Genomic DNA, 25,474 nt, shown 5'->3' on the forward strand with positions numbered 1-25,474 from the left:
CCAGTTCATTTTACAGATAAGGAAACTGAGGCAAACAGAGTTAAGTCTAGGGTCACACAGCTAGTAAGGCTGAATTTCAACTTAGGAAGATGAGTTTTCCTGACTCCAGGCCCAGAACTCTATCCACTACCAAACTGCCCCATGCAAGATCAAGAAAGGGTCAAACTTTCTATAAATAAAGGAACATGTCTAGGATGGTGAGGGGAATTGAAAACCATAAGGCGAAGTTAAAGAAATTGAGAATATTTAGACCAGAAACAACATTAATAAGTGGAGGATCTGTCAGTGATTTAATAAATATTTAGTGAGTGCCTACTATGTGCCAGGCACTGTGCTAAGTGCTGGATCAGAAAAAGCTTATGTAGAGGGTGGCACCTGGGTTATGTTCTGAGGGAAGATAAGAATCTTTTCATAGAAGGGGGAGAAGGAAGGCGTATGTTCCAAATATGGTGGCAGCCTGTGAAAGGACCAGAGGTGGGAGAAGGATGTGCAAGACATGGTCCAGGAAGCCCAGTTTGAGTGGAAGGAAGGCATGAAGGGGAGGAATGTGGAAGCCTGGGGTGGGGGGTAGGGGGGAGGCGGCACACACAGGTTGTGCTACTCTAAGGATTTTGCATTTTATTCTGGGGTCATTGCAGATTTTTGAGTAAGGGAGTGCTGTGATCAGATCTGCGTTTTAGGAATGCCATTTGGCAGCTCTGTGGAGGCTAGATTTGGAAAGGGGGGAGGCTGGAAAAGCCAATTACAAAGCTATTGCAATAACCCAAGTAAGAGGCAATGAGGGTAAAAGTTACTCAGTAGAGAACAGGGGATAAAATGGGTGTCTTTGTTTGGCTCCCCAACATCCTGGCCAGGCACAGAGTAGGCATTTAATTAATGCTTGCTGGCTTGGGCTGAATGGAAGTGTGGGATCGATCACTCTCTGCAAGTGGGTACTTGAGTGGCTAGGGGAGGGGCTTGAGCTGGATGCTGAAAGAGGGGGCCACAATCCACCTCATCTCCTCTGCCTTCTTTCCTTCAGGCCTTGGAAATATCGAGGAGAAAAGTCATTTCTCGTTTGTTTGTTGATAAAACAGGATGCCTGCGAGCCCCACCAGGGAGGAGACAGAGTCTCGCTCAGACCACCCATCCCAAGCTGGGTTTTGCGTCGGTTCTGCCCGTGCCCCGCAGGCCCTGCAGACGCTCCCTGTGCACCAGCTCCGAGGCACCCCCACGGACGTGGTCCTGCGGGCCGGCGACCGGGACTTTCCTTGTCACCGCGCGGCCTTGTCGGCCGGCAGCACTTACTTCCGAGCCCTGTTTGCTGGGGGCGCGCCCCAAGAGGATATGGTGCTCCTCCCCCAAGTCTCCCCCCGAGTCCTGGGTCTGCTCCTGGACCACCTCTACGGAGCCGGCGTGAGCCTGTTGGAGGAGGACGCGGCTGCTCTGCTGGCCCTGTCTGACCTGCTGGGGGTGCTCCCTCTTCGGGAGACCTGCGCCAGCTTCCTGGAGGGCCAGCTCGGGCCACAGAACTGCCTGGCTTTCCTCCAGCTGGCTCGGACCTTCTCCCTGCCCTCCCTGGGAGCCGGGAGCCTCCGCGTGGTGCGCCGGGCGTTCCCAGAAGTCTCTTCCCAGCCCGAGTTCCTGGAGCTGGAGCTGGCCCAGGTGGCTGAGCTGCTGGCCGATGAGAGCCTGGGGGTGGCAAAGGAGGAGGCTGTGTTTGAGGCTGCTATGCGCTGGGTGCGACATGATCCCCCCACCAGACAAAGACATCTGCCGGGCCTCTTAAAACAAGTTCGGCTTCCCCTGCTGGCCCCAGCCTACTTCCTACAGAAGGTGGAGGCTGATGAGATGGTTCAGGCCAGCCGCGAGTGCCACCCGCTTCTGCTGGAGGCCCGCCAGTGCTTCATCCTCGGGAGGGAGGGCAGCTCATGGAAGGCGACCCCCAGGAGGTAGGGGGTCCCCCAGTTCCCCAGAACAAAAGGGCAGTGCTAGGGTTTCTGGAGACCCATGGCTCCTCCACTGCAGGACCCCGGGATTGAGTAAAATCTACACATATATCAGTGGTAAAACTGATGACCGTCAAAAATTAGGAGAGTGGCTGAGTGGTCAGGAAATAAGCCAAATCAGACTGATGCACTCAGGAAGGGTCTTCAGAATTAGTGATCAGGGGTCCATTGAAATGAGGAAGAGAGAGAGCCAGGATGGAGGAGGTGCTATAAAGTGGAGCTCAGCAGGATTTTTTAAATAGTATTTTATTTTTTCCACTTATATGTAAAGACAATTTTTAACATTCATTTTTTTAAAATTGTAACTTTTTATTGACAGAACCCATGCCTGGGTAATTTTTTACAACATTATCCCTTGCACTCCCTTCTGTGCCAACTTTTCCCCTCCTTCCATCCCCTCCCCTAGATGGTAAGCAGTCCTATACATTAACATTCATTTTTAATAAAATTTCAGAGCGCAGCATGATGATTGGTCAGTAGCCTGAAAGGTCAATCCCTGAGAAATCAGTGTTCAGTGGTTAGTAGTCTAAATGGTCATTGGGAACAGTGGTCAGTAGGGTAGGTGTCATTGACACAGAGATGAGATAGACTAGTTATTAAACTGAAGAGGTCATGAGGATGAAAGTCAGTGGGATTATTCAGTGATAGCCTAAAACATCAGTGGGACTTGGGCTAGTGACCTGAGAGGGAAGTAATCAGTGCTCTGAAGGGGTCTCTGGGATTGCCAAGGGATTAACGATAGAAAGAGGGGGAGTCAGCAGCCTGGGGGATTGGGGAATTCCTGGTCCAGCCTCCCTCCCTTCCTCCCTCCCTATCTAGGTTTATGGATCTGGCCGAAGTGATCGTGGTGGTCGGTGGCTGCGACAGGACAGGGCTGCTGACCTTGCCCTTCGTCGATGCTTACCATCCCTGGAGCCGCGAGTGGAAGACGCTGCCTAGTGTGCCCGGCTGCACCAAATCCGAGTTTGCCATGTGCGCCATGAGGAACAACATCTACCTCTCAGGTGAGCACGGGGCCACTCCAGGACCCATCATGGGCCTGCCTGAATTGGCTGAGACCCTCAGCAATGGCAGAGCCTGAAGTAACTGGCTTCTGCTTCATCCTCTCCTCTGGCTCCCCTGCTGGCCCCACCTCTCCATCCAGAATTTAGAGCCAAAAAGAAACCTGGAGATAATATAGGTCAATTCCCAATTCTCAGATAGGGAGACTGGAGTCTAAAGAAGGGATGAGATTTGCATGTGTTACACAGGAGAGGAATGGCTGCATCCAAGAGGAGAACCGCGCCATTTACTAGCACGATCTCCATGGACACTGAGCAATTCCCTTCTGTTCCCTCCCCCTAAATTGCCCCATGTCTAACCCAAAAAGGTTAAACAGATGATCTCATGCTGCCATTTTCTGCTCTACCTAAGGTCTGAGGTCCATACCAGCTCTTTTCTAAGATTTCTCCCATGGCCTACACTTTGTATACGCTGTCTGAAGGTCCCTTCCAGGTCAGCCGTTCTCTGTTCTATATTCTCCGGTCGTTTCTGTCTCTGACATGCTATGGTTCACTCTCCTCAGGTGGCCACATCCACAGTCGTGACCTCTGGATGTTCCGATCTCAGCTGCAGACTTGGGTCAGGGCAGCGCCCCTGAATGAGGGCAGGTGGAGGCACAAGATGGCCGTCATGCAAGGGCGGGTAGGTGGGTGCCATCTGGGTCACCAACCCCCTTGGGTCTCCAGTTGCCAGACCTGCCCCTACAAAGGAATATCCCAAGGCTGAACTCATCCAGAAGATTCCAAACCCAGCTGATGTAGGGGGTGTATGAGCTTGGCAGGGGTACCCCTAAGCCCAGGGGAGTGGGCTGACTGATCAAAAGAGTAAAAGCACTTAGCACAATAAGGTACTTCATGAATACTTATTCCCTGTTCTTCTCTCCCAAGGTCCACAGTGGACCTTCCTGATGGTCAAATGGGAATAAAATAACCCCTATATACTATTGTTGTGAGAATCAAATGCAATAATATTTGTAAAGCACGCTACAGTTTGCAAAGTGCTATGTAAATGCTAGCTAGAGATCTCCTTAATAATGAATTCAAGAAATTAATTCTTGCTGTCTTAATCCAAGTCACCTAAAGAGTCTATATGCCAAAGACCTTCAGGAGAGACAACACGTATGTAGTTAATCACTTATAAGACACATACAAATCAAACAGAAGCTAACCTTAGATGGGAAGGCCCTAGATTGTTAAGATTTGTGCAGAGAATCTTTTTACTTCAGCCCACAGGCTTTTTATTCTTCATTGCTCTCAAAACCTTTTCTGATTTCTGAGTTCTTGTTCCAGGCCCCTGAACCCACTTGATTCCTGCATTATATCTTATTCCTAATTATCTTTCCCTTTCTATTGTTGCCTTCAAAGGCTGCCATCTGTTCCTGCTCCCTCATCTGCCCCCCATCGCAACACAATGGAGATGGTTCACTTCTAAGGTTGATTTATAAAGGAAAGATAATATATAGATGTGTAAATTATAAAGTCATTAGAAGTACAAGGCCAAAATCGACCCAGTTCCAGCTGTAATAGACTGAAACTTCCCAAGATATTCTCTGGAGTTGTAATTCCCCCAGTCTACACATCCCCCCCTTTTGAACCCACATGAAATTAGCATCTTTAATTGAACCATAAGCAGGGCAGGGTGCTTGGGACTTTGTCCCAGGGTGCTGATATCACTTGCAGTCCTTTAGCAGTCAGAGACATCTGAGCCTAGCTTGTGGGTATCAAGAATTAGTTAAAATAGGAAACAACCAAGAGAATTTGCTGGCAGCCTCCCACCACATGAGCCCCTCCTTACTTGCCCTTTGGTAGTTTCTTTACCATCAGTCAGTGTCTTGGGGTCTCCAGGGCTCTCCCCACCAAAAATACCCCAAAACAACTGAATTAAGATCCTGTTATACTGCTTACACTAAGAACAAACATTTCTAGTTAAGAGCTCAAAAACTTAGAACAGTCCCAAGCCTATTTGTAATTGGGGCTAGATCAAACTCACTAATCCAATCTATAGTTCCCTGTTCCTTTTTTTTTTTTTTAAACCATCTGTAATTCTCCTGATGATATAGCATCCTGCTCTGATTTCTACCTAATCCTTACCTACTTACCATCCATCCACTTCCACAAATGAAAAAAAAAGAAAATACACACAAGCTTGGAGACAGAATGTCACCATTCTGAAAGTTTACTGTAGGTAGACTCAGAGACTTTAGGACACAAAAGAAACTTTTTTAATGCCCTTATTTTATAGAAAAGAAAATTGAATCCCCATGAAGAGAAGAGATTTGTACAAAGTCACATGACTGTTAAGGGAAGGATTTCAATCCAGATCTTTGGACTTTAAATTCAGCATTCCTTCCATTAAGGCACACTGATCTCACAAAGATCCATGCCCTAGATGGAAATACTAAAGATTTCTGATTGTTGGCTGAAATTATGAGGAGGAACTTCCTAAAGGAGATGGGATTAAACCAGGTCCTTCAAAGGTAGATAACCTTAAGTAGGGAGAGAAGAAGGAGAAGGGCATGGAAGAGAAGGGAAGGGAAGGAAGGAAGGAGACATGGAAGAAAGCCAGGAAAAGAAGAACTAGCCAGAGCAGAGACTTCACATAATAGGAAAGTGTTGAGAGGATCAGGCTATTGAAGGAGGTAGCTTGAGATCACATAGGTTGGAAAGGTTCAAATCAGAGGTTGAGGGTTTGGACATGATCCTGTGAGCAGGGGAAGCCACTGCAGGAATTCAACACTGATCACTTGGTCCTCTGGGACTCTTCCTCTTTCTCCCAGCTCTATGCCGTGGGAGGCTTTGATGGTGTCCACCGCCTGAGGAGTGTGGAATGCTATGACCCCTTCTTCAACACCTGGACCCCTATACCCCCACTCCTGGAGGCTGTGAGCTCAGCAGCTGTGGTGCCCTGCTGCAATAAGCTCTACGTGATTGGAGGTGCTGTGGATGACGGCTTCAACACAGACAAGGTGAGCCAAGCAAAGGAATGGACATGGGGAGGTAGAGGAAATTAAGTGGGGGGGGGGGATGACAGCTTTCTTTTGGAGCTCCTTTTGCCAGGTCAGCAAGGCCATTGCTGTCTAAGGTGAAGCTGAAATTTCTGGTTCCAGGTTGCTTCCTCTTTCTTCCTGACCAACACAAAGCTCTTGCACTTAGTCTAGCTGACAAGTCTTGGTTCAATTCAACTAAACAGATACAAGGTTAGCATTTTTAGAGTTTTTTAAATATGCTTCACATATCGAGAGAAAGAGATTGAATAAAAATTTTTTACCCTCAGGAAACTCCATGTCTAATAGGTTTATTTTATATCCTGCAACTTTGCAAAAGTTAATTGTTTCTAATAGTTTTTAAAATTGATTCTCTAGGATTCTCTAAGTATACTATCATATTATGTGCAAAGAGTGATAGTTTTGTTTCCTCATTACCTACCCTATTTTCTTTAATTTCTTTTTCTTCTTTTATTGCTTTTAAAAAAAATATTAGCACACATTGCTTTAGAATCATATTGGGAGAGAAAAATTAAAGCAAAAGGGAAAAATCATGGGAGAGATAAAAAACACAATAAAGAAGTGAACATAGCTTGTGTTGATTTACATTCGATCTCCTTAGTTCTTTTTCTGGGTGCAGATGGCATTTTCTGTCCAAAGTCTATTGGGATTGCTTTGAATCACTGAACCACTGAGAAGAACCAAGTTTTTTCATAGTTGATTATCGCACATTCTTGCTGTTACAATGTACAATGTGTTCCTGGTTCTGCTTGTTTCATTCAGCATCAGTTTGTGTAAATCTTTACAGGCTTTTCTAAAGTCAGATTGTTCATCATTTTTTATAGAACAATAATATTTCATTACTGTCATGTACCACACCTTGTTCAACCATTTCCCAACTGATGGCATCCACTCATTTTCTAATTCTTTGCTACCACAAAAAAAAAAAAAAAAAAAAAAAAAAAGCTGCTCCAAACGTTTTTGCACACGTGGATCCTTTTCCCTCCTTTATGATTATCTTGGGATACAGATCCAGTAATGGCTGGGTCAACGGGTATGCACAGTTTGATAGCCCTTTAGATATAGCTCCAGATTGCTCTCCAGAATGGTTGGACCACTTCACAACTCCACCAACAATACATTAGTGTCCCAGTTTTTCCACATCTCCAACATTTATTTCTTTTATTGCTAAAACTACATTTCTAGTACAATACTGAATAATAGTGTTGATAATGGGCACCCTTGTTTCACCCCTGATCTTACTGGGAATGTTTCTAATTTATTCCCATTACATTTAATGCTTGCTGATAGTTTTAGATAGATACCACTTATTATTTTAAGAAAAACTCCATTTATTCCTCTGTTCTCTAGTGTTTTTAATAGGATTAGGTGTTGTACTTCAAAATGGAACAATTTTTTTAACATAATAAAAACATAAAGGAAGCATAAATAGGTTAGATTAGTCCACCCTTGAGTCAGGAGGACCTGAGTTCAAATATGACCTCAATTCACTGTGTGACCCCAGGCAAAGAATTTAATCCCAATTGCACCTCTACTCCCCCCCTCCAAAAAAAAAACCATCAGGGAGGAATAAATAAAGTATCAAAACATGGAAAGGAAAGACTATTTTTGCTTTCTGAAGGAGGCAGCACCTAAACTGGATTCTGAAGGAAGATAATAGTTTTAATCCGACAAGCCTTTATTGATCACCTGCTCTGTACAAGGCAGTGCGTAGACAAAGACAAAAACAGTTGCTACCTTTGAGAACCTTACCTTCAATCTGAGGTGGCTGAAAAGGGAAGGGGATCTGGCTGTGCTAGAAAGAGTTTGAACAGAGGTACACAGACAAGAAAGCAAAATATCCATAGCGAAGGGAGGAAAGTGGTTATAGGTATAGATCTAAAATGGAGGGGACCTCAGAAGCCCTCTGCTCAACTTCCCCTACTCTATGGATGAAGAAACTGAGTCCAAGAGAAGGGTCTCTTGTTGCCCCAGGTCACACAGGCCATCGGTGTCAGAAGTAAAATTTGAACTCAGGCTCTTTTACCCCAGAGTCAGGGCTCTTTCCACTTTATTATACCACTTCTCTCAATTTGACTTTCATTTGAGTGAAACAGAATATAGGAAAACGAGCAGGGGATTAAAAGAGATATTGAAATTAGAATGCAGATGACTTTGACTGTGAGTCAAAGATTTTAGACTCAATATTGTTGGCAGAGAGGACCTGGTCAAATTAGGGAAATGATTTGGGGGGCTGTAGGAGGGATGGGATGAGAGGAAAGAACCTGGAGGCAGGTAGAGTAATTAAGAGGCTATTGTAGCAGTTCAAATGAAAAGAAAGTCCAGAATGAGGATGAAGAGAGAAGGGAATGGATTGGAGAGAGGTGGACACAGGAACCACAACTCTTGGATGGAGCCCAATTCAGGCTCTGATAATCTATTCCAAGGCTCCTAGATAGAAAAATCTCTGACTCTGTCCTGAGGATCCTAACTTTTTTGTATCATGGACCACTCTGGTAGTTTAGTGAAACTATGGGGCCCTTTTCAGAATTTTATTTTAAATGTATAAAATGAAATATATAGATTACAAAGAAACCAATTTCATTAAAATTTTTTTGTTGTTCAATCATGTCTGATTCTTTGTGACCCCTGTTGGGTTTTTTCTTAATAAAGATATTGGAGTAGTTTGCCATTTCCTTCTCCAGCTCTTTTGACAAATGAAGAAACTGAGCAAATATGGTTAAGTGACTTGCCCAGGATCACATAGCTACTAAAGTGTCTGAGGCTAGATTTGAACTGTAGACAAATCTTCCTGACTCCAGGCCTGGTACTTTATCCACTGTACCACCTAGCTGCCCTAAAATAGTTATCAATATATTTTAAAAACAAGTTCACCAAATCCCAGTTTAAGAACTCATGTGTGTCTAAACATATTTCCCAGCTTTCTATACAAGGATGTAGTATTACACTGTAGCTTACATTTTTATTATTATTCACAATAATGATAATAAATTATAGTTCAAATTTATATAAAGCTTTAAGGTTTGCAAAGCATTCTTCTTTGATTCTATAGACAAAAGTGGTATGTGGCTGGGAGGCCTGAGGCCCTGATCCTCTCATCTCCATCTGGCTTTCTGGAGCTTCCAGCACCAGGAGAATCCATCTCCCTCCCTGACTCTACTGACCTCCTCCTTCAGGTGCAATGCTATGATCCTGGGGAAGACAAGTGGAGACTCCTTTCTCCAGCTCCCTTCACTCAGAGGTGCATAGAAGCTGTGGCTCTGGATGACACCATTTACGTGGTAGGGGGTCTCCTGAACAAGATCTTCAGCTATGATCCATGCAGAGATTTCTGGGCAGAAGCAGCTTCTCTCCCTGGGCCCTTGGTAAGGAGGGGGCCTGTGTTCCATCTGGGCTCCTTTGGGGATGGCATGGGAGGAGGGGAAGCAAATAGTCTAAGATAACCTCCCCATTAAGACAGACATTCTAAGGCAAGACTCTTAAACTGGAATCCATAGAACTCAAGTAGATAGATGTCAGGAAATCCATAAATTTGGATGGGGAAAAAAGCTATATCTTTATTTTAATGAAATTGGCTTTCTTTGTAATGTTACATATCTTATTTTTATATATTTAAATTCATTATTCTTAAAAGGGGTCCATAGGTTTCAATTAACTGCAAAAAAGGTTCCATGACTATCTATCTATCTATCTATCTATCTATCTATCTATCTATCTATCTATCAAGTGTCTGAGGCTAGATTTGAATTCTAGACAAGTCTTCTTGACTTCCGGCCTGATGCTCTATCTACTGCACCACCTAGATACCCAAAATAGAGATATCAATATATTTTTAAAACCAGTTCACTGAATCCCAGAGTAAGAACTCATGGGTGTCTAAACAAATTGCTCAGTTTTCTATACAAGGATGTAGTATTACATTATTTTTATTATTATTCATAATAATGATCTTATAATTGGAATTTTTATAATTTATTTAAATCTTTAAGATTTACAAAGCACACACATATCTCATATATCATACACGTCTGTCTCTTGGCCTTCCAGGAGAGCTGTGGAGTGACTGTTTGCGGCAGGAAGATCTATATCCTTGGTGGTCGGGACTCGAGAGGAAAAGGCACAGATAAGACCTTTGCCTTTGACCCACTAAGTGGGTGCTTGGAAAACCAACAACCTCTGCAACGATGCACCAGTGCCCATGGCTGCGTCACCATCCTTCAGCACCTCGGCCAGAGACAGACCCACCCAAAAGGGCTGAGTAGGGTTATCTGAACCCTTCAGCATAAACATCTTGGATGCACAATAATCGCTGCCAAGACCCAAGAGAACCTCTGCCTCCATTCCTGTGAGGTCTCTGTGTACATAAATCTGATTAACTTATTTTCCCCTTTTATTACAGAAATAAGGCCTGATTTACTTTTATTCATTCAAGCTGGCAAGTGTGTTATTTCTGAATGCAGATATACCCCATAGGATTTCATTTCTTACCTCCAAGAAAAAAGGCTTAATTCCTTACCTTTATACAATTCTTTAAAGTATACTGTAAAGGATTATAAATATTTGAGCTATTAATATTATAAAATATTTTACAGTTTGTGAAAGGCTTTCTAGAGCATCTTTTTTGAACTATTCTGCTCTGATTTCACCCCTGGTAGATTGTATTTGTCATTGTTCAGAGCTGAAAGAGATCTTAGAAATCTTCTAGTACAACCTCTTTTCATTTTATAAATAAGGAAACTGAGGTCCAAGGAAATTTGAACCCAAGAGAAATTAAGTCACTTGTAAAGGCAAAAAGTCAAGCCTTCTGAGTCATCAAACTCAGAGCTGGATCACAGTTCAGGAAACATACTCTTTTTTTAAACAAACATTTATTATCGTTTTTAGCTTTTTATTTTCAAAAAATATGCATAGATAATTTTCAGCATTCACCCTTGTAAAACCTTGTGTTACAATTTTTTTCTCCCTCCCTTCCCCCACCCCTTCCCTAGACACCAAGTAATGCAATATATGTTAAACATGTGCAATTCTTCTATACATATTTTTGCAATTATCATATTTCATGAAAAAAATCAGACCAAAGGGGGAAAATGAAAAAAATGTAAGCAAACAACAACGAAAAATGTGAAAATACTGTATTGTGATCCAACTCAGTTCCCACAGTTCTCTCTCTGAGTTCAGATGGCTCTCCTCATCACAAGATTATTGGAACTGGCCTGAATCATCTCATTGTTGAAAAGAGCCACATCCATCACAGTTGATTATCACATAAACTTGTTCTTGCTCTATACAACACTCTTAGTTCTATTCACTTCACTTAGCATCAGTTCTTGTAAGTCTTTCCAGTCTTTTCTGAAATCATCTTGCTGATCGTTTCTTGTAGAACATTAATATTCCATAACATTCACATACCATAACTTATTCTCCATTCTCCAACTGAGGGGCATCCACTCAGTTTCCAGTTTCTTGCCACATAAAAAGGGCTGCTGCAAACATTTTTGTACATGTGGGGCCTTTTCCATTTTTTATGATCTCTTTAGGACACAGACCCAATAGAGACACTGCTGTGTCAAAGGGTATGTGCAGTTTGATAATTTTTTGAGCATAGTTACAAATTGTGCTTCAGAATGGGTGAATCAGTTCACAACTCCATCAACAATGTATTAGTGTCCAGTTTTCCCACATCCCCTCCAACATTCATCATTATCTTTCAGGAAACATACTTAAAGCAGCCATATTCAAGAAACTAATGGAGATCTTTTTTAAGAGACAAAGTAGATTTATTTATTAAAGGACATATTTTGAATGTCATCTCTGAATGTGGTATTATGCAAACAGCCCTGAGCAAGGAACTAAGAGACATCCCTTGAAATCACTGCATGACTTTGGGCAAATCAACTAAACACCCTGAGTCTAGGTTTTCCCCTCTTTAAAGTGAGTGGATTGAACTAAATGATTTCTAAGGACCCTGTCAACACTGACATATCCTGTTCTAAGGGCCCTCCCAGCTCTGACATCCTGGGTTCTAAGGGTCCTCCTGGCTCTGACATCCTGTGTCCTAAGGTTCCTCCCAGCTCTGACATCCTGGGTTCTAAGGGCCCTCCCAGCTCTAATTCATGTTCTAAAGTCCCTTACAACTCTTAATAGTCTACAAATTAAGAGCAGTTTTAACACTTAATGTTCTATGATGTGGGAGGAGCCAAACGGATTTTATAATCCCCTAATTATTCACAGCTCAGGAGCTGACACAGAGAGGCTGATCTTGGCTTTTTTCTCTAAAATTCTATCTCCTCTTCTCATTTGCATATAGATTACTTTTTAAAGGCACAAAGTGCACATGTTTCTCATTGAGCTTTGATGAGAAGCATGGTATCCCCATCAGACTTCCCCTGCACCTTCCTTTGCCCACAAGTCCCCCTGGAGGCACTGGTGCTGAGGCCTCCCCAGCTGGGGCCAGGCTCATCAAAAACCTTGTTTCCCAGCTGAGCCTGGGGTCCAGACTGATTAACCAGGATTATAGGCACTGGGACCATCTGGAAGCCGCTGATAATGACGAGGAGGCTGCCCCCCTATTGCCTCCCATTACAGCAATCCATAGTGTAGAGGGTTCCCTCTGGGTTGAAGGATCTTATACCTTACCCAGAGTTCCCCCACTATCTGCGGCCCTCTGCCCCTAGGATCACTCTGGTAAAGAAGAATCAGCCAGGAAGCATCAGGGATACAGGGAATCACATGCAACATGAACACTCTACCCCGACCCCAATCCATTCCTTTAACCAGTCTACAAAGCCTAGGCAAATCAAGATGAATTCTTCCCCCAAACAATGAGCATCTTAATAATGCTTGATGAATTTAGTTAACAATGTTCCCTGGTTAGGAAGCTATGTGTTATAAAGGGATGATAGAAAGCAGATAGCCCCTGGCCTCTGGGAAGCCCCTGATCTGGGGTGGAGGGAAAAGGGAAGCCAGAAAGCACTTCTTCTGGTGTTAAATGCTGAGATTGATCCATCATGATAAGCACCATGTAACCTTTTCTCCCTGATTGAAATATTCTGACAGGGGAATGAGGAAAGTGACTAGAATGACTTGGAGGTGATGAGAAAAGAGAAGCATCATGAACCCTAACCTGAAATCTAGCAGATGAGACCCAGATTTTCTCTTTTTTCCCTTTTTTTTTTTTTATTAAAGCTTTTTACTTATAAAACCTATGCATGGGTAATTTTTCAACATTGATCCTTGCAAAACCTTGTGTTCCAAATTTTCTCCTCCTTTCCCTCACTCCCTCCCCTAGATGGCAGGTAATCCAATATATGTTAAATATGTTAAAATATATGTTAAATCCAATAGATGTATGCATATTTATGCAATCATCTTGCTGCAAAAGAAAAATAAGATAAAAAAGGAAAAAGAAATGAGAAGGAAAACAAAATGCAAGCAAACAACAATAGAAAGAGTGAAAATGCCATGTTGTGGTCCAGACTCAGTTCCCACAGTCCTCTCTCTGCGTGCAGATAGATCTTTTCATAACAAGAGTATTGGAACTGGCCTGAATCATCTCAATGTAGAAAAGAGCCAAGTCTATCAAAATTGATCATCATATAGTCTTGCTGTTGCCATCTACAATGATCTCCTGGTTCTGCCCATTTCACTTAACACCAGTTCAAGTAAGTCTCTCTAGTCCTCTCTGAAATCATCCTGCTGATCATTTCTTACAGAAAAGTAATATTCCATAATATTCATATACCATTATTTATTCATCCCTTCTCCAATTGATGGGCATCCATTCAGGTTCCAGTTTCTTGCCACTACACAAAGGGCCCCCACAAACATTTTTGCACATGTGGAGACCCAGATTCTCAATCCAACTCTGCCACTCTAGGACTTTAAGAAAGTGCATGAAGAAAGGCTTAATTTCTATGAGGTTCATTTTCTTCCTTTGCCCTATAAAGACATTGAACTAGATCAGAGATTCATAACCAAGGGATAGATGAAATAGGTCTTTTACTATGTGATAAACTATCTCTTGTGATAATGGGTTTTTTTGACATCCAGTGGATTTTATTTCATTATTATGCATTTAAAAACATGGTTCTAAGAAGGGGCCCCTGAGCGTCACCAGATTCCTGCCAAAGTGATCTAGGACACACACAAAATTAGAGAACATCTGGACTAAATGATTCCTAATGTCTCTTTTAGTTTTCGGTCCCTATAATTCAGAGTAGGTAATTGTGGCCAGAGCAGGGGTGTATTAGCTGCAGGAACCCTAATGATCACATGCCTACTATATAATTTCTTGTCAAGAGGGCTCAAGCCAAGCTCTGGGGACACTTCTCAGAAAAAGAACCTAGGCTATAATGAAGGGAAAAGTGTCATACAAGTGTTGGGGTTACAACCAAGAAGCCAAATCAGTGAGCAAGGACTTAGGACCTTAGAAAAAGAGGAACCCAAAGATCCCCTAAATTACAGATCATTGAATCTAACCCTCCTGTTTTCAGAAGAGGAAATCTAAGTCACAGAGAGAAGTGAAAAAGAGTCCAGCCCCCTCATTTTGCAGATGAGGAAACTGAGTCTAGAGATATTAAATGATGACTTGGCTAAGATCATACTGATTGAAATGGAGACAGCTCCATATATAGTACATTGGTTCCATGTAGAGCATTCTTTTCCAATGTATATTAATGCCTCTTAGCTCAAATTTCTATTTTGTACATTGAGAAACTTGGATTTAAAGAGTCAGAGTAGTGTAGTGGATAGAGCACTGGGCTAGACTAGAACAGAGACTCAATCTTTTCTGTGCCTTTTGGCAGTTTGGAGAAACCTATGGTATTGTCAGAATTGTGTTTTTATATGTATAAATATGTAGGTTTACAAAATAAACCAATTGTGCAGAAATACAATTATTAAAATATTTTAAAAATAAGTTTATGTACTGGTTAATCCCTGTACTAGAGAACCTCTGTGTTCTTCCTTATTATGTCACACAGTAAATCAGTGGTTAAGGACCCAATTTTTTGATGTCCAGTACAGGTCTCTTTCCCCCACCTATGTCTCAAGAAATCATGAGGAGCCATATCCCGAGGCTAAGTTTGGAAGCAGTTCAATGAATGCTGATAGGAATATTGGACAGTTATAATCCCCCCTCCCCAACTCACTGCCCCTCCACCTCTGATCAACCAGTCCTCTCTTTGTCCAGGAAAAGATACACAAACCTCCATACTCAATTCTAAATTGGGGGGGAGGGGGCTGCCTAGATAGAAGCCATTTGGAACTAAAGGAAAACGATTCCAGATAAGCAATTTACACAGCAGGTGAGCCTCACATTTAACAAAGCTTTCAATCACACAAAGACCTCAAGGAGATCTGGGGGCTTGTGTGGAAGCAGGGTGGAGGGCTGGAGAGGGAACAAGATGAATACATTACATCCTCCCCCTCTTCTTCTGGCAGAGACAAAGACGTCTGCTTGATTCACAGCTCTTTCAGCTAAGCTTGGCTTCAAATTGAGGAGCTAATTTCCAGGGGCACAATTGGAGGAGGGAGGAAACCCAATTTCACTCTGAATTATGCTAAACCCATTCCACCTCCCCTGACATACCTTTTCTTTTTTATTATTATTAAAGCTTTTTATTTTCAAAACATATGCATAGATAATTTTCAACATTCACTTTTTTATTAAAGCTTTTTATTTTCAAAACATGTGGACGGACAATTGTTTAACATTAACCCATGCAAAACTTTGTATTCCAATTCCCCCCTCCCCTAGATGGCAAATAATCCAATATATGTTAAACATGGTAAAAATATGTGTTAAATCCAATATACACATAAGGTTTATTCAATTATCTTGCTGCACAAAAAACCAAATCAAAAAGAAAAAAGGAGAAAGAAAATAAAATGCAAGCAAACAATGATAAAGAGAGTGAAAATGCTATATCCTGATCCATACTGAAACCCCACAGTCCTCTTTCTGAGTATAGATGGCTCTCTTCATCACAAGATCATTGAAATTGGTCTGAATCTTCCCATTTCAACATTCATTCTTGCAAAATTTTGTGTTCCAATTTTTTCTCCTTCCTTCCTCTACCCCTTTTCCCAGATGGCAAGTAATCCAATATATGTTAAACATGTGCAATTCTTCTATACATATTTCCACAATTTTCATGCTGCATAAGAAAAATCAGTTCAAAAAGAAAAAAATGAGAAAAAACAAAATGCAAGCAAACAACAAAAAGAACGAAAATACTATGTTGTGATGCACACTCAGTCCAACTCTGGGTGCAGATGGCTCTCTCCATCATCTGACCATTAGAACTGGCCTGAATCGCTTCTACTTAAAAAGAGCCACATCCATCAGAATAGATCATTATATAATCTTGCTGTTGCCATGTATAGATATATCTTTTCTATAGGGCACATTGACTTTCTGTGATCATCCAAGAAACAGCCCTCAGCATTAACAAACTGAAATAAGATTATAGAGTCTGGCAAAGAGATGTAAGCTTCCTCTCTACAGAATGGAGACGATAAACTATGCCCTGCCCTCAAGATAGAGCTGTTGTAAGGAACACTGAGATACACAGTCTTTCCCCTACTAGCCCTGTCCTCAAAGGTTAGTGCTGAATTGGTTTATTGCATTGGCTCAGGACTATAACAGGCTTCATGGGCGTAAAGCAGAGAAGACAGATTGGGAAGGAGTAGGAATTTTCCTCTTTCAAATCCCCAAATGATCCCCATACATCTCTCTCTCCATTTTTTCCTCCTCCTCCTCTTTCTCTAACTCTGTCTCTCTTTGTCTATCTGTATCCCTGTCTCGGTCTCTGTCTCTGTCTCTGTCTCTGTCTCTCTCTCTCTGTCTCTCTGTCACACACACACACACACACACACACCTCTTGCTTTTGGAGAGCAGTTTGGCTCAGCCGGAGTGAGAACACTTGCACAGGATTCTCATTAAGTCAAAGCTTTATTTCACCAAAGTAGGTGGACCAAATAGCATGGATAATTAATTGGCAATTAAGAATGCAGGAAGAAAGTTTATATATCATAATTTTGGCCCTAAGACAGGTTACAAGACTGCTGAAAATAGAATCTTTTTCAGACAGTAGCTTAGCCGCAAGGGTTGTTAAAACCAGTTAGTCAAAACAGCAGCTTGGTTACCTGGGTTCAAGGATGCTTACTAGACAATTGTTCCTTCTGTGGGCCCAGCAGTCTAAACATACTAATATTGATGTGATTTTAGAAAATGTTTATATTGTTCATTTTCATAAACTAGTCGAGGGCTCCATATTAGATTTCAGAAGTATTCCTATCCCTAGTTAATATCTTTATGCCTAGGACCTTGATCCTATTTCCTTCCCTCTCCTCTAGGACTCTACTTCCCCTTTACTCTCAAATTCCTACATACTTATAAACATGCCTCCCCAATCCTTATAAAAAAGCCATCCCTTGACTTTGCTACCCCATCCATTTATAATCCCAGTTTTCTCTTCTTACAGCTAAATTTCTGGAAACTGCCACTTTACAGCTACATGACCCTGGGCAAATCACATAACCTCAAAGTGCCCAGGCAAGAAAGAGGACATTTTTGAAATCACAGATTCAATCGGAAAAAAGTTAATAGAAAAAAAATTGATATTCTCCATTATCCCACCAGTAGACCAAAAGCCAGTCACTAATATCATTAATTAGCAAATTCAATGGTCTTTTCCTGATTCCCCCAGCCCCAAACTTTGCAACACTGCACCTGCTTTTACTTAAGACATTTATGAAGCACTTACTATGACCAAGGGGATGTGGAGATGAAAAGTAGTTTCTTACTACAAAACTTACAGTCTAGTTGAAGGGAATAAGACAGGAGTAGACATAACTAAGCAGAAGAAGAATTGGGTTAAGTACTCAGGGAGGTGTCAGAAAGGCCTAAATCAAGGGGAGGAAAAGCAACTTCTGACTTTGGGAAAGGTGCCTCCAAGACAGGCTCTGAGCCCTGTGAAAGACTCTGTATGAAGTGCAGCCTGCTTAAGAGAGGAGAAGCTTATGATTGGAAGGTTAGTCCTTAGAGCCCAGGTTTTATGACCTTTTACCCAGATCCCACTGGTAGCATCACAATACGTCGTTTTGGGTCTTGTAGAAGGATTAATCTTCCTGAGTTCCAATCCAGCCTCAGATACTTCCTAGCTGAATGACCTGGGCAAGTCACTTAACTCTGTTTGCCTCAGTTCCTTCCTCTGTAAAATGAGCTGGAGAAGGAAATGGTCAACCACTCCAGTATCTTTGCCAAGAAAACCTCAAATGGAGTTACAAAGAGTGATGCAACTGAACCACAAAATAAAGGATTTATAGTAGATTATCTCTGAGGTCCTTTTAAGCTCCAAATCTATGATCCTACTATTCTCTATTTTCTCAAACATTCTATGATCCAGGTGATTCTACACTAGCTGTTCCTTAGTTTCCTCCTGTACTTTATACTCCTTCTCCTCCCAATTTCTCACTTCATATGGTAGGAGAAGATCTTTAATTCTCTCCCTATTGAAATCCTTCCCCTCCTTGTTCAAGGCCACGTTCAGGTGCTTTCTTAGAGGCAGCACGCCAGGAATCCTCAGTGTTTAATTTTGCAAAGAGACTGAGGGGTGGGTGAGACTCAGGAAAATGATATTGAATTTACTGATTTATAATAAATCATTAGTGACCAGTTTGGGGTGGACCAGTTTTTAGATCTTTTCAGCATAGAGGGATATTCTGGAACTTAGGATCTGCTGCCATAACCATGAAATGCACAGTATAAAGTATCTGCAAATAAAGGGTGAATAGCACACCTTACCTCAGCAGGGTAATTCCAATAATCTCAACTGCCCATCACCATCTGTCATCGGTTACTAAGGCAGCGCGGGAGAACGTAGCCCTTGCGGAGTTCAGCTTGGATGAAGGAAAGAACATCCAAAAAGTGGATGAGGCTGCTTTTGGAGGAGACGGGATCCTCTTCATGGAAAGGTCCTTCCTTACCAAGTATTACTAACAATGATCTTTCTTTTTTTTTAACATCAATATCATTTCCCAGTAAGTTCTTCAACCCCACAAAGAGACCCTCCCTTGAAACATATACAGTAAAACCTAATAAATGAACATATTGGCCATGTCCGAAAATGCCAGCCTTTTCATGCATCTCTGATGCATCTCTTGAGAGGCAGGAGACATGTTCCCACCATCAGTCTTCTTTACTTGTGAAAACTCACTGTTTTGCACTGAGTTTTGAAGTCTCAATGTTGTCCTCCCATATATTACTATAGTCATTCCTGCCTACTTTGTTCTCTGTTAGTTTATACAAACTGAATGACCACTTGTCAGTAATGTTGTATAACGAATTGTTGCTCAAGCACAAATTAGACTAGGTGATCTGAACAGTATGCCTTTCAAATATGACTCTTTAATTTTTTTAAACTGGTTAAGTAATTTTATGGAGATATTTTTAATATTTAATATTATTTTCCCCAGGTATATGTAAAACAATATTTTACATTTTTTAAAAAAACTTTTTGTTCCAGATTCTCTCTTTTCCTCCCTACCCCTACCCCCATTAAGAAGGCACTTGTAAAGTTATGCAATACATTTCCATGTTTCCATAAAAGTCATGATGTGAAAGAAAACAAAGATGTCTCATCCCCTCCCCAAAAAAATCCCTCAAGAAAAATAAAATAAAAGAGTATGCCTCAATATGTATTCAGAGATAATCAGCTCTTTCTCTGTGTATGGATAGCATTTTTCATCACAAGTCCTTCAGAGTAGTCATGGATCACTGTATTGCTGAGAATAGCAAAGTCACTCATAGCTGATATCCCCACAACACTGCTATTACTCTGTACACGGTACATTTCATATTGCCTGAGTTTGTGGAGAACTTTCCAGGTTTTTCTAAGAGCATCCCACTCATCATTTTCCACAAAATAATTATATCCCATCATAATCATAAACCAAAATTTATCCATCCATTCCCCAATTGATGGACATCCCCTCAATTTCCAATTTTTTGTCCTGAGAAGAGAGTTGCAAGAGCTGCTATAAATGTTTTGGTACAAATAGGTCCTTTACCCTTTTTTTTTTTTAATAACTTTTTATTCACAGAACCCATGCCAGGGTAATTTTTTACAGCATTATCCCTTGCACTCACTTCTCTTTCGATTTTTCCCCTCCCTCCCTCCACCCCCTCCCCCAGATGGCAAGCAGTCCTTTACATGTTAAATAGGCTACAGCTTTACCCTTTTTTAAAAAAAATTTTTTTGGAATTCATGCCTAATAGTGATATTGTTAGTTCAAGTCATACAATCAGATTGTATGATTTTAAAGCCCTTTGGGTAAAGATCATATCTTTTCATCATTTATCAATTGGAGAATGACTTTTTTAAAAAAAATAAATTTGACTCAGTTTCCTACATATTTAAGAAATGAGACCTTCATCAGAGAAACTTGCTTCAAAATTCTTTTCCCAGTTATTATTGCTAACTGTATTTTCCTCCTGTTAATTCTATTCTCTCTTTCCTTTCACCTTGACCCTTCTCAAAAATATTTTGCTATTGACCACCCCCTTTCCCAATAAGTCCTCTCTTCTATCACCCTCCTCCCCTTCCTCAAATCTCCTTCCCCTCCTACTTTCCTATAAGTTAAGATAGATTTCTATACTCATATTGAGTTCGTTTTATTTCTTTGAGCCAATTCGGTGAAAGTAAGGTTCACTCGCTCCCCTTGTCTCTTCCCTTCCACTCACTGTAAAAGCTTTTCCTTGCCTCTTTTATGGCAGATAATTTACATTATTCCATCTCTCTCTTTCCCATTCTCTCAGTACATTCCTCTCTCACCCTTAATTTTTTTTTTTATTTTTTAGATATTATCCCTTTATATTCAACTCACATCTGTGCCCTCTGTTTATATATACTCCTTCTAACTGCCATAATAATTACAAAGTTTTAATGAATTACAAGTATCATCCTCCCACATAGTAATGTAAACAGATAAATCATGTTAAGTCCCTTATGGTATGAAAGTCCCTTTCCTGATTACCTCCTTATGCTTCTCCTGAGTCCTGCATTTGAAAATCAGATTTTCTATTCAACTCTAGTCTTTTCATCAAGAAATTTTCATCAAAAGCAGAAGAACTATAGAACAATGAAGAGCAAAATGGACAACTTTGACTATATTAAATTAAAAAGTTTCTGCACAAACAAAACCAAAACAAACAAATTAAAAGGGAAGTATAAAGCTGAGAAAAAAATGTTTCAGCCAATATTTTTGATAAAGACCTCATTTCTTTTTTATTTTTATTAATTAAGGCTTTTTGTTTTCAAAATACATGCATGAATAATTTTCAACAGTCACCTTTGCAAAATCTTATGTTCCAAAATTTTTTCCTTCTCTTCCTCCATCCCTTCCCTTAGAAGGCAAGTAATCCAATATATGTTAAACAATGCAATTATTCTGCACATATTTCTACAAATATCATGCTACACAAGAAAAATCAGATGAAAAAGGAAAAAATGAGAAGAAAATAAAATTCAAGCAAACAATAAGGAAAAGAGTGAGAATGTTATGTTGTGGTTCACACTCAGTTCCTACACTCCTCTTTCTCTGGGTGTAGTTGGCTCTCTTCATCACAAGACATTGGAACTGGCCTGAGTCACCTCATTATTGGAGAGAGCCATGTCCATCAGAATTGATCATCGTATAATCTTGCTGTTGAAAGGCCTCATTTCTAAAACATATAAAGAACTGTGTCAAATTTATAAGAATACAAGTCATTCCCCAATTGATAAATGGTTAATGGATATGAACAAATATATAGGGGAAAAAAGAAAGACTTGGTTCTTCTCAGCAGTTCAGTCATCTAAGGCAATTCCAATATACTTTTTTTTTCTGCAGCAATTGGGCTCAAGTGACTTGCCCAAGGTCACACAGCTAGGAAGTGTTAAATGTCTGAGACCAGAATTGAACTCAGGTCCTCCTGACTTCAAAGCTGGTACTCTATCCACTGTGGTACCTCGCTGCCCCCAAATATACTTGGGATAAAAAATACCATATGTATTCAGAGAAAGAACTATAGAGAATGAATGTAATTTGACACATGCTATGTTCACTTTTTTTCTCACATGGTTTTTCCCATTTGTTCTGATATTTCTATCCCAATATGATTCACAAAGAAATTTGTATTTTTTTAAATAAATGCACATGTATAACCAGAAAAAAAGAAAAAGATATAAAAAGAATGTCGAAAAGTTTAATCAAAATCATTGATTATCCAATTTTTCCCATGGAGGATTATACTCATTTTTTCTGGGTAGGTGATTCTTGGTTGTAATCCTAGTGTCACTGCTCTCAAGAATATCATATTCCAAGCCCCCAAAACCTTTAACGGAGAAGCTGCTAAATATTGTGTTATCCCAACTGTGGACCCACTGTACTTGAATTGCTTCTTTCTGGGTGCTTGCAATATTTTATCCTTGACCTGAAAGTTCAAGATTTAGTTGCAGTATTCCTGAGAGTTTTCATTTTGAGATCTTTCAGGAGGTAATTGGTTGATTCTTTAAATTTCTATTTTACCCTCTGGTTCTAGAACATTAGGACAGTTTGATAATTTTGTGAAAGATGATGTCCAGACTGTGTTTTCAATCATGGCTTTCAAATAGACTAATAATTTTTAAATTTTTTTCATGAATCTATTTTCCAGTCAGTTGTTTTTCAAATTTCAAATTTCATAATTTTCTATTGTTTTCATTCCTTTGGTTTTGTTTTTGTTTCTTAATTTCTCATGAAGTCATTACTTTCCATTTAATCAATTCTAATTTTCAAGAAATTATTTTCCAGTGAGCTTTTGTATCTTCTTTCTCATTTGGCCAATTTTGCTTTTTAAAGCATTTTTCTCCTTGTCAGCTTTTTCTAGTTCCCTTTGCACCATTCTCAATTCTCTTCTCATTTTTTTTTCTCTAGCTCTCTTACTTAACTTTCAAAATCCCTTTTGAGCTCTTTTATGGCTTAGGAGCAATTCTTATTTTTCTTGGAGGCTTTGATTTTGTTAACTTCTGATTGTGTTTTGATCTTTCTTGTCAACATAATAACTTTCTATGGCCAGAATCTTTTTCTGTTGTATGCTCATTTTCCTAGCTTATTACTTGATTTTTAACTCTTTGTTAAAATAGGGCTCCATTTCCAGGGTGGAGGTTCACTGTCTCAAGGTGTTTTTAGAGATCTTTCTAGGGACCTGACCATGAGCACTCTTTTCTGTTCTGGAACTGTGAGAAGGGTCCCTGCTCCACTGTGACTGTAAGTTCCAGTGTTTAGAACTATAAATTCTAAAGCAAGAGTCTTTTCTCAGTACTAATAAAGAGACTTCTTGTGAGTTGAGACCTCCAGAAGCTGCTATTGCTGCCACCATGGCCCATGCTCACTCCTGGTTTGCTTGTTTCTCAAGGTCACTTCACCCTACTTACAAGCCTTTCCTGCTGACCTTCCAAGTTATCCTTGTGTCTCTGGGCTGAAAAATCACCAGCACTGCTGCTGATTTAAGGGTCCAAGGCCCGTTCCTGTTTTGCTGACATGTAGGCTGGGGCTGAAGCTAGGCCTTGGGCTACATGCTGGACCCTGTGCCACAGACTTTTCCTGATGAAATTCTAAGTTGTCTTTAGCTGGAAAATATTCCACTCCATTTTTTTGAGTGTTCTGATGCTCTAAAATTTGTTAGAGGCATTGTTTAAAGGAATTTGGAGTGGTTTGGGGGAGAGCTTGGTGAGTCTCCACCTTCATGCCACCATCTTGGTTCTGCTTCCCAGTAATTCTTCATTATCTCACTGTTTTACAATCTTCCCAACACTTCTGTTCAAACAAGTGCCTCTGTAACAAAACAAAATGTGATCTCTGACCCATCCCCTAAAGTACCAATATGGCTGCTGGCTATGTTGACACTGTCTAAAAGATCAAAATACCTCTGTAGCATCCTAGGAAGAAAGTCACATTTCCAGCCAAGCACCAAAGCTTAGGGACAGTAAGAGTTTAATTTATTGTATTTGTGATCCAAGACAATTCCAATAGACTTGGGATGGAAAAGGCTATCTGCCTCCTGAGAGAGAACTATGGAATCTGAATACAGATTGAAAAGTAGTATTTTACTTTTTTGTTGGTTTTTTTTTTTTTTGCTTGCTTTTTTTCTCTCATGGCTTTCCCCCTTTTGTTCTGATTTTTCTTTTGTTGTTGTTGATTAAAGCTTGATAAATCTTGTGTTCTAAATTTTTTCTTCTTCACTTCCCCCTACCCTCTCCTCTAGACAACAAGTAATCTAATATGTTAAACACATGCAATTTTTCTAAACAGATTCCCATAATTATCATGGTGCACAAGAAAAATCAAATCAAAAAGGAAAAATGAGAAAGAAAATAAAATGTAAGCAAACAACAATAAAAAAGATGAAAATATTATTGTTGTGATCCACACTCAGTCCCCACAATCTTCTCTCTGGGTATAGATGGCTCTCCCCAACACAAGATCTTTGGAACTGGCCTGAATCACCTTGCCACATTGAAAAGAGTCACGTTCATTAGAACTGATCGTCATATGATATTGCTCTTACTATGTACAATGTTTTCTTCATTCTACTTGCTTCATTTAGCATTAGTTCATGTAAGTCTCTCCAGGTCTTTCTGAAATCATCCTGCTGTTTGTTTCTTATGGAGCAATAATATTCCATAACATTCATATACCATAACTTATTCAGACATTTGCCATAAATATTTTTGCACATATGGGTCCTTTTCTCTTTTTTATGATCTCTTTAGGATACAGGTCTAATAGAGACACTGCTGGATCAAAGGGTGTGCACATTTTGATAACCCTTTGAGCATAGTTCCAAATTACTCTCCAGAATGATTGGATCAGTTCACAACTCCACCAACAATGTATTAGAATTCCAGTTTTCCCACATTCTCTCCAACATTCATCATTATTTCTTCCTGTCATCTTAGCCAATCTGGCAGGTGTGTAGTGGTATCTCAGAGTTGTCTTAATTTGCATTTCTCTGATCAATAATTATTTAGAGCATTTTTTCTTTTTGCTGAGGCAATTGGGGTTAAGTGACTTGCCCACGGTCACTTGCTTACAGAGCTAGGAAGTGTTAAGTGTTTGAGGCCAGATTTGAATTCAGGTGCTCCTGACTTCAGGGCTGGTGCTCTATCTACTGTGCCACCAACCTACCCTTAGAGCATTGTTTCCTATGATTATAAATGGTTTTAATTTCTTCATTTGAAAATTGTTAATTCATCATATCCTTTGACTATTTTCAGAGAATGGCTTGTTCTTATTTTTCTTTCACAACATGACTAATATGGAAATATAATTTAAATGACTGTACATGTACAACCTATATCAAATTGCTTGCTATCTTAGGGAAAGTGGAAGGAAGGAGCAAGAAATTTGAAACTCA

At 40.4% G+C, this 25,474-nt stretch overlaps 1 protein-coding gene across 1 annotated transcript; it reads left to right on the top strand.

Annotated features, from left to right (window-relative positions):
- Nucleotides 1-1,041: 1,041 nt before the first annotated feature.
- On the top strand, nucleotides 1,042-10,455 carry KLHL35 (kelch like family member 35). The gene is made up of 6 exons (XM_051987092.1): nucleotides 1,042-1,931; nucleotides 2,808-2,992; nucleotides 3,553-3,671; nucleotides 5,806-5,994; nucleotides 9,210-9,398; nucleotides 10,081-10,455. The coding sequence occupies exons 1-6, from the start codon at nucleotides 1,078-1,080 to the stop codon at nucleotides 10,303-10,305; spliced, it is 1,761 nt and encodes a 586-aa protein (XP_051843052.1). The 5' UTR covers nucleotides 1,042-1,077; the 3' UTR covers nucleotides 10,306-10,455.
- Nucleotides 10,456-25,474: the final 15,019 nt, after the last annotated feature.

Source organism: Antechinus flavipes, chromosome 3, assembly GCF_016432865.1.
Source record: "Antechinus flavipes isolate AdamAnt ecotype Samford, QLD, Australia chromosome 3, AdamAnt_v2, whole genome shotgun sequence".
Taxonomy (NCBI): domain Eukaryota; kingdom Metazoa; phylum Chordata; class Mammalia; order Dasyuromorphia; family Dasyuridae; genus Antechinus; species Antechinus flavipes.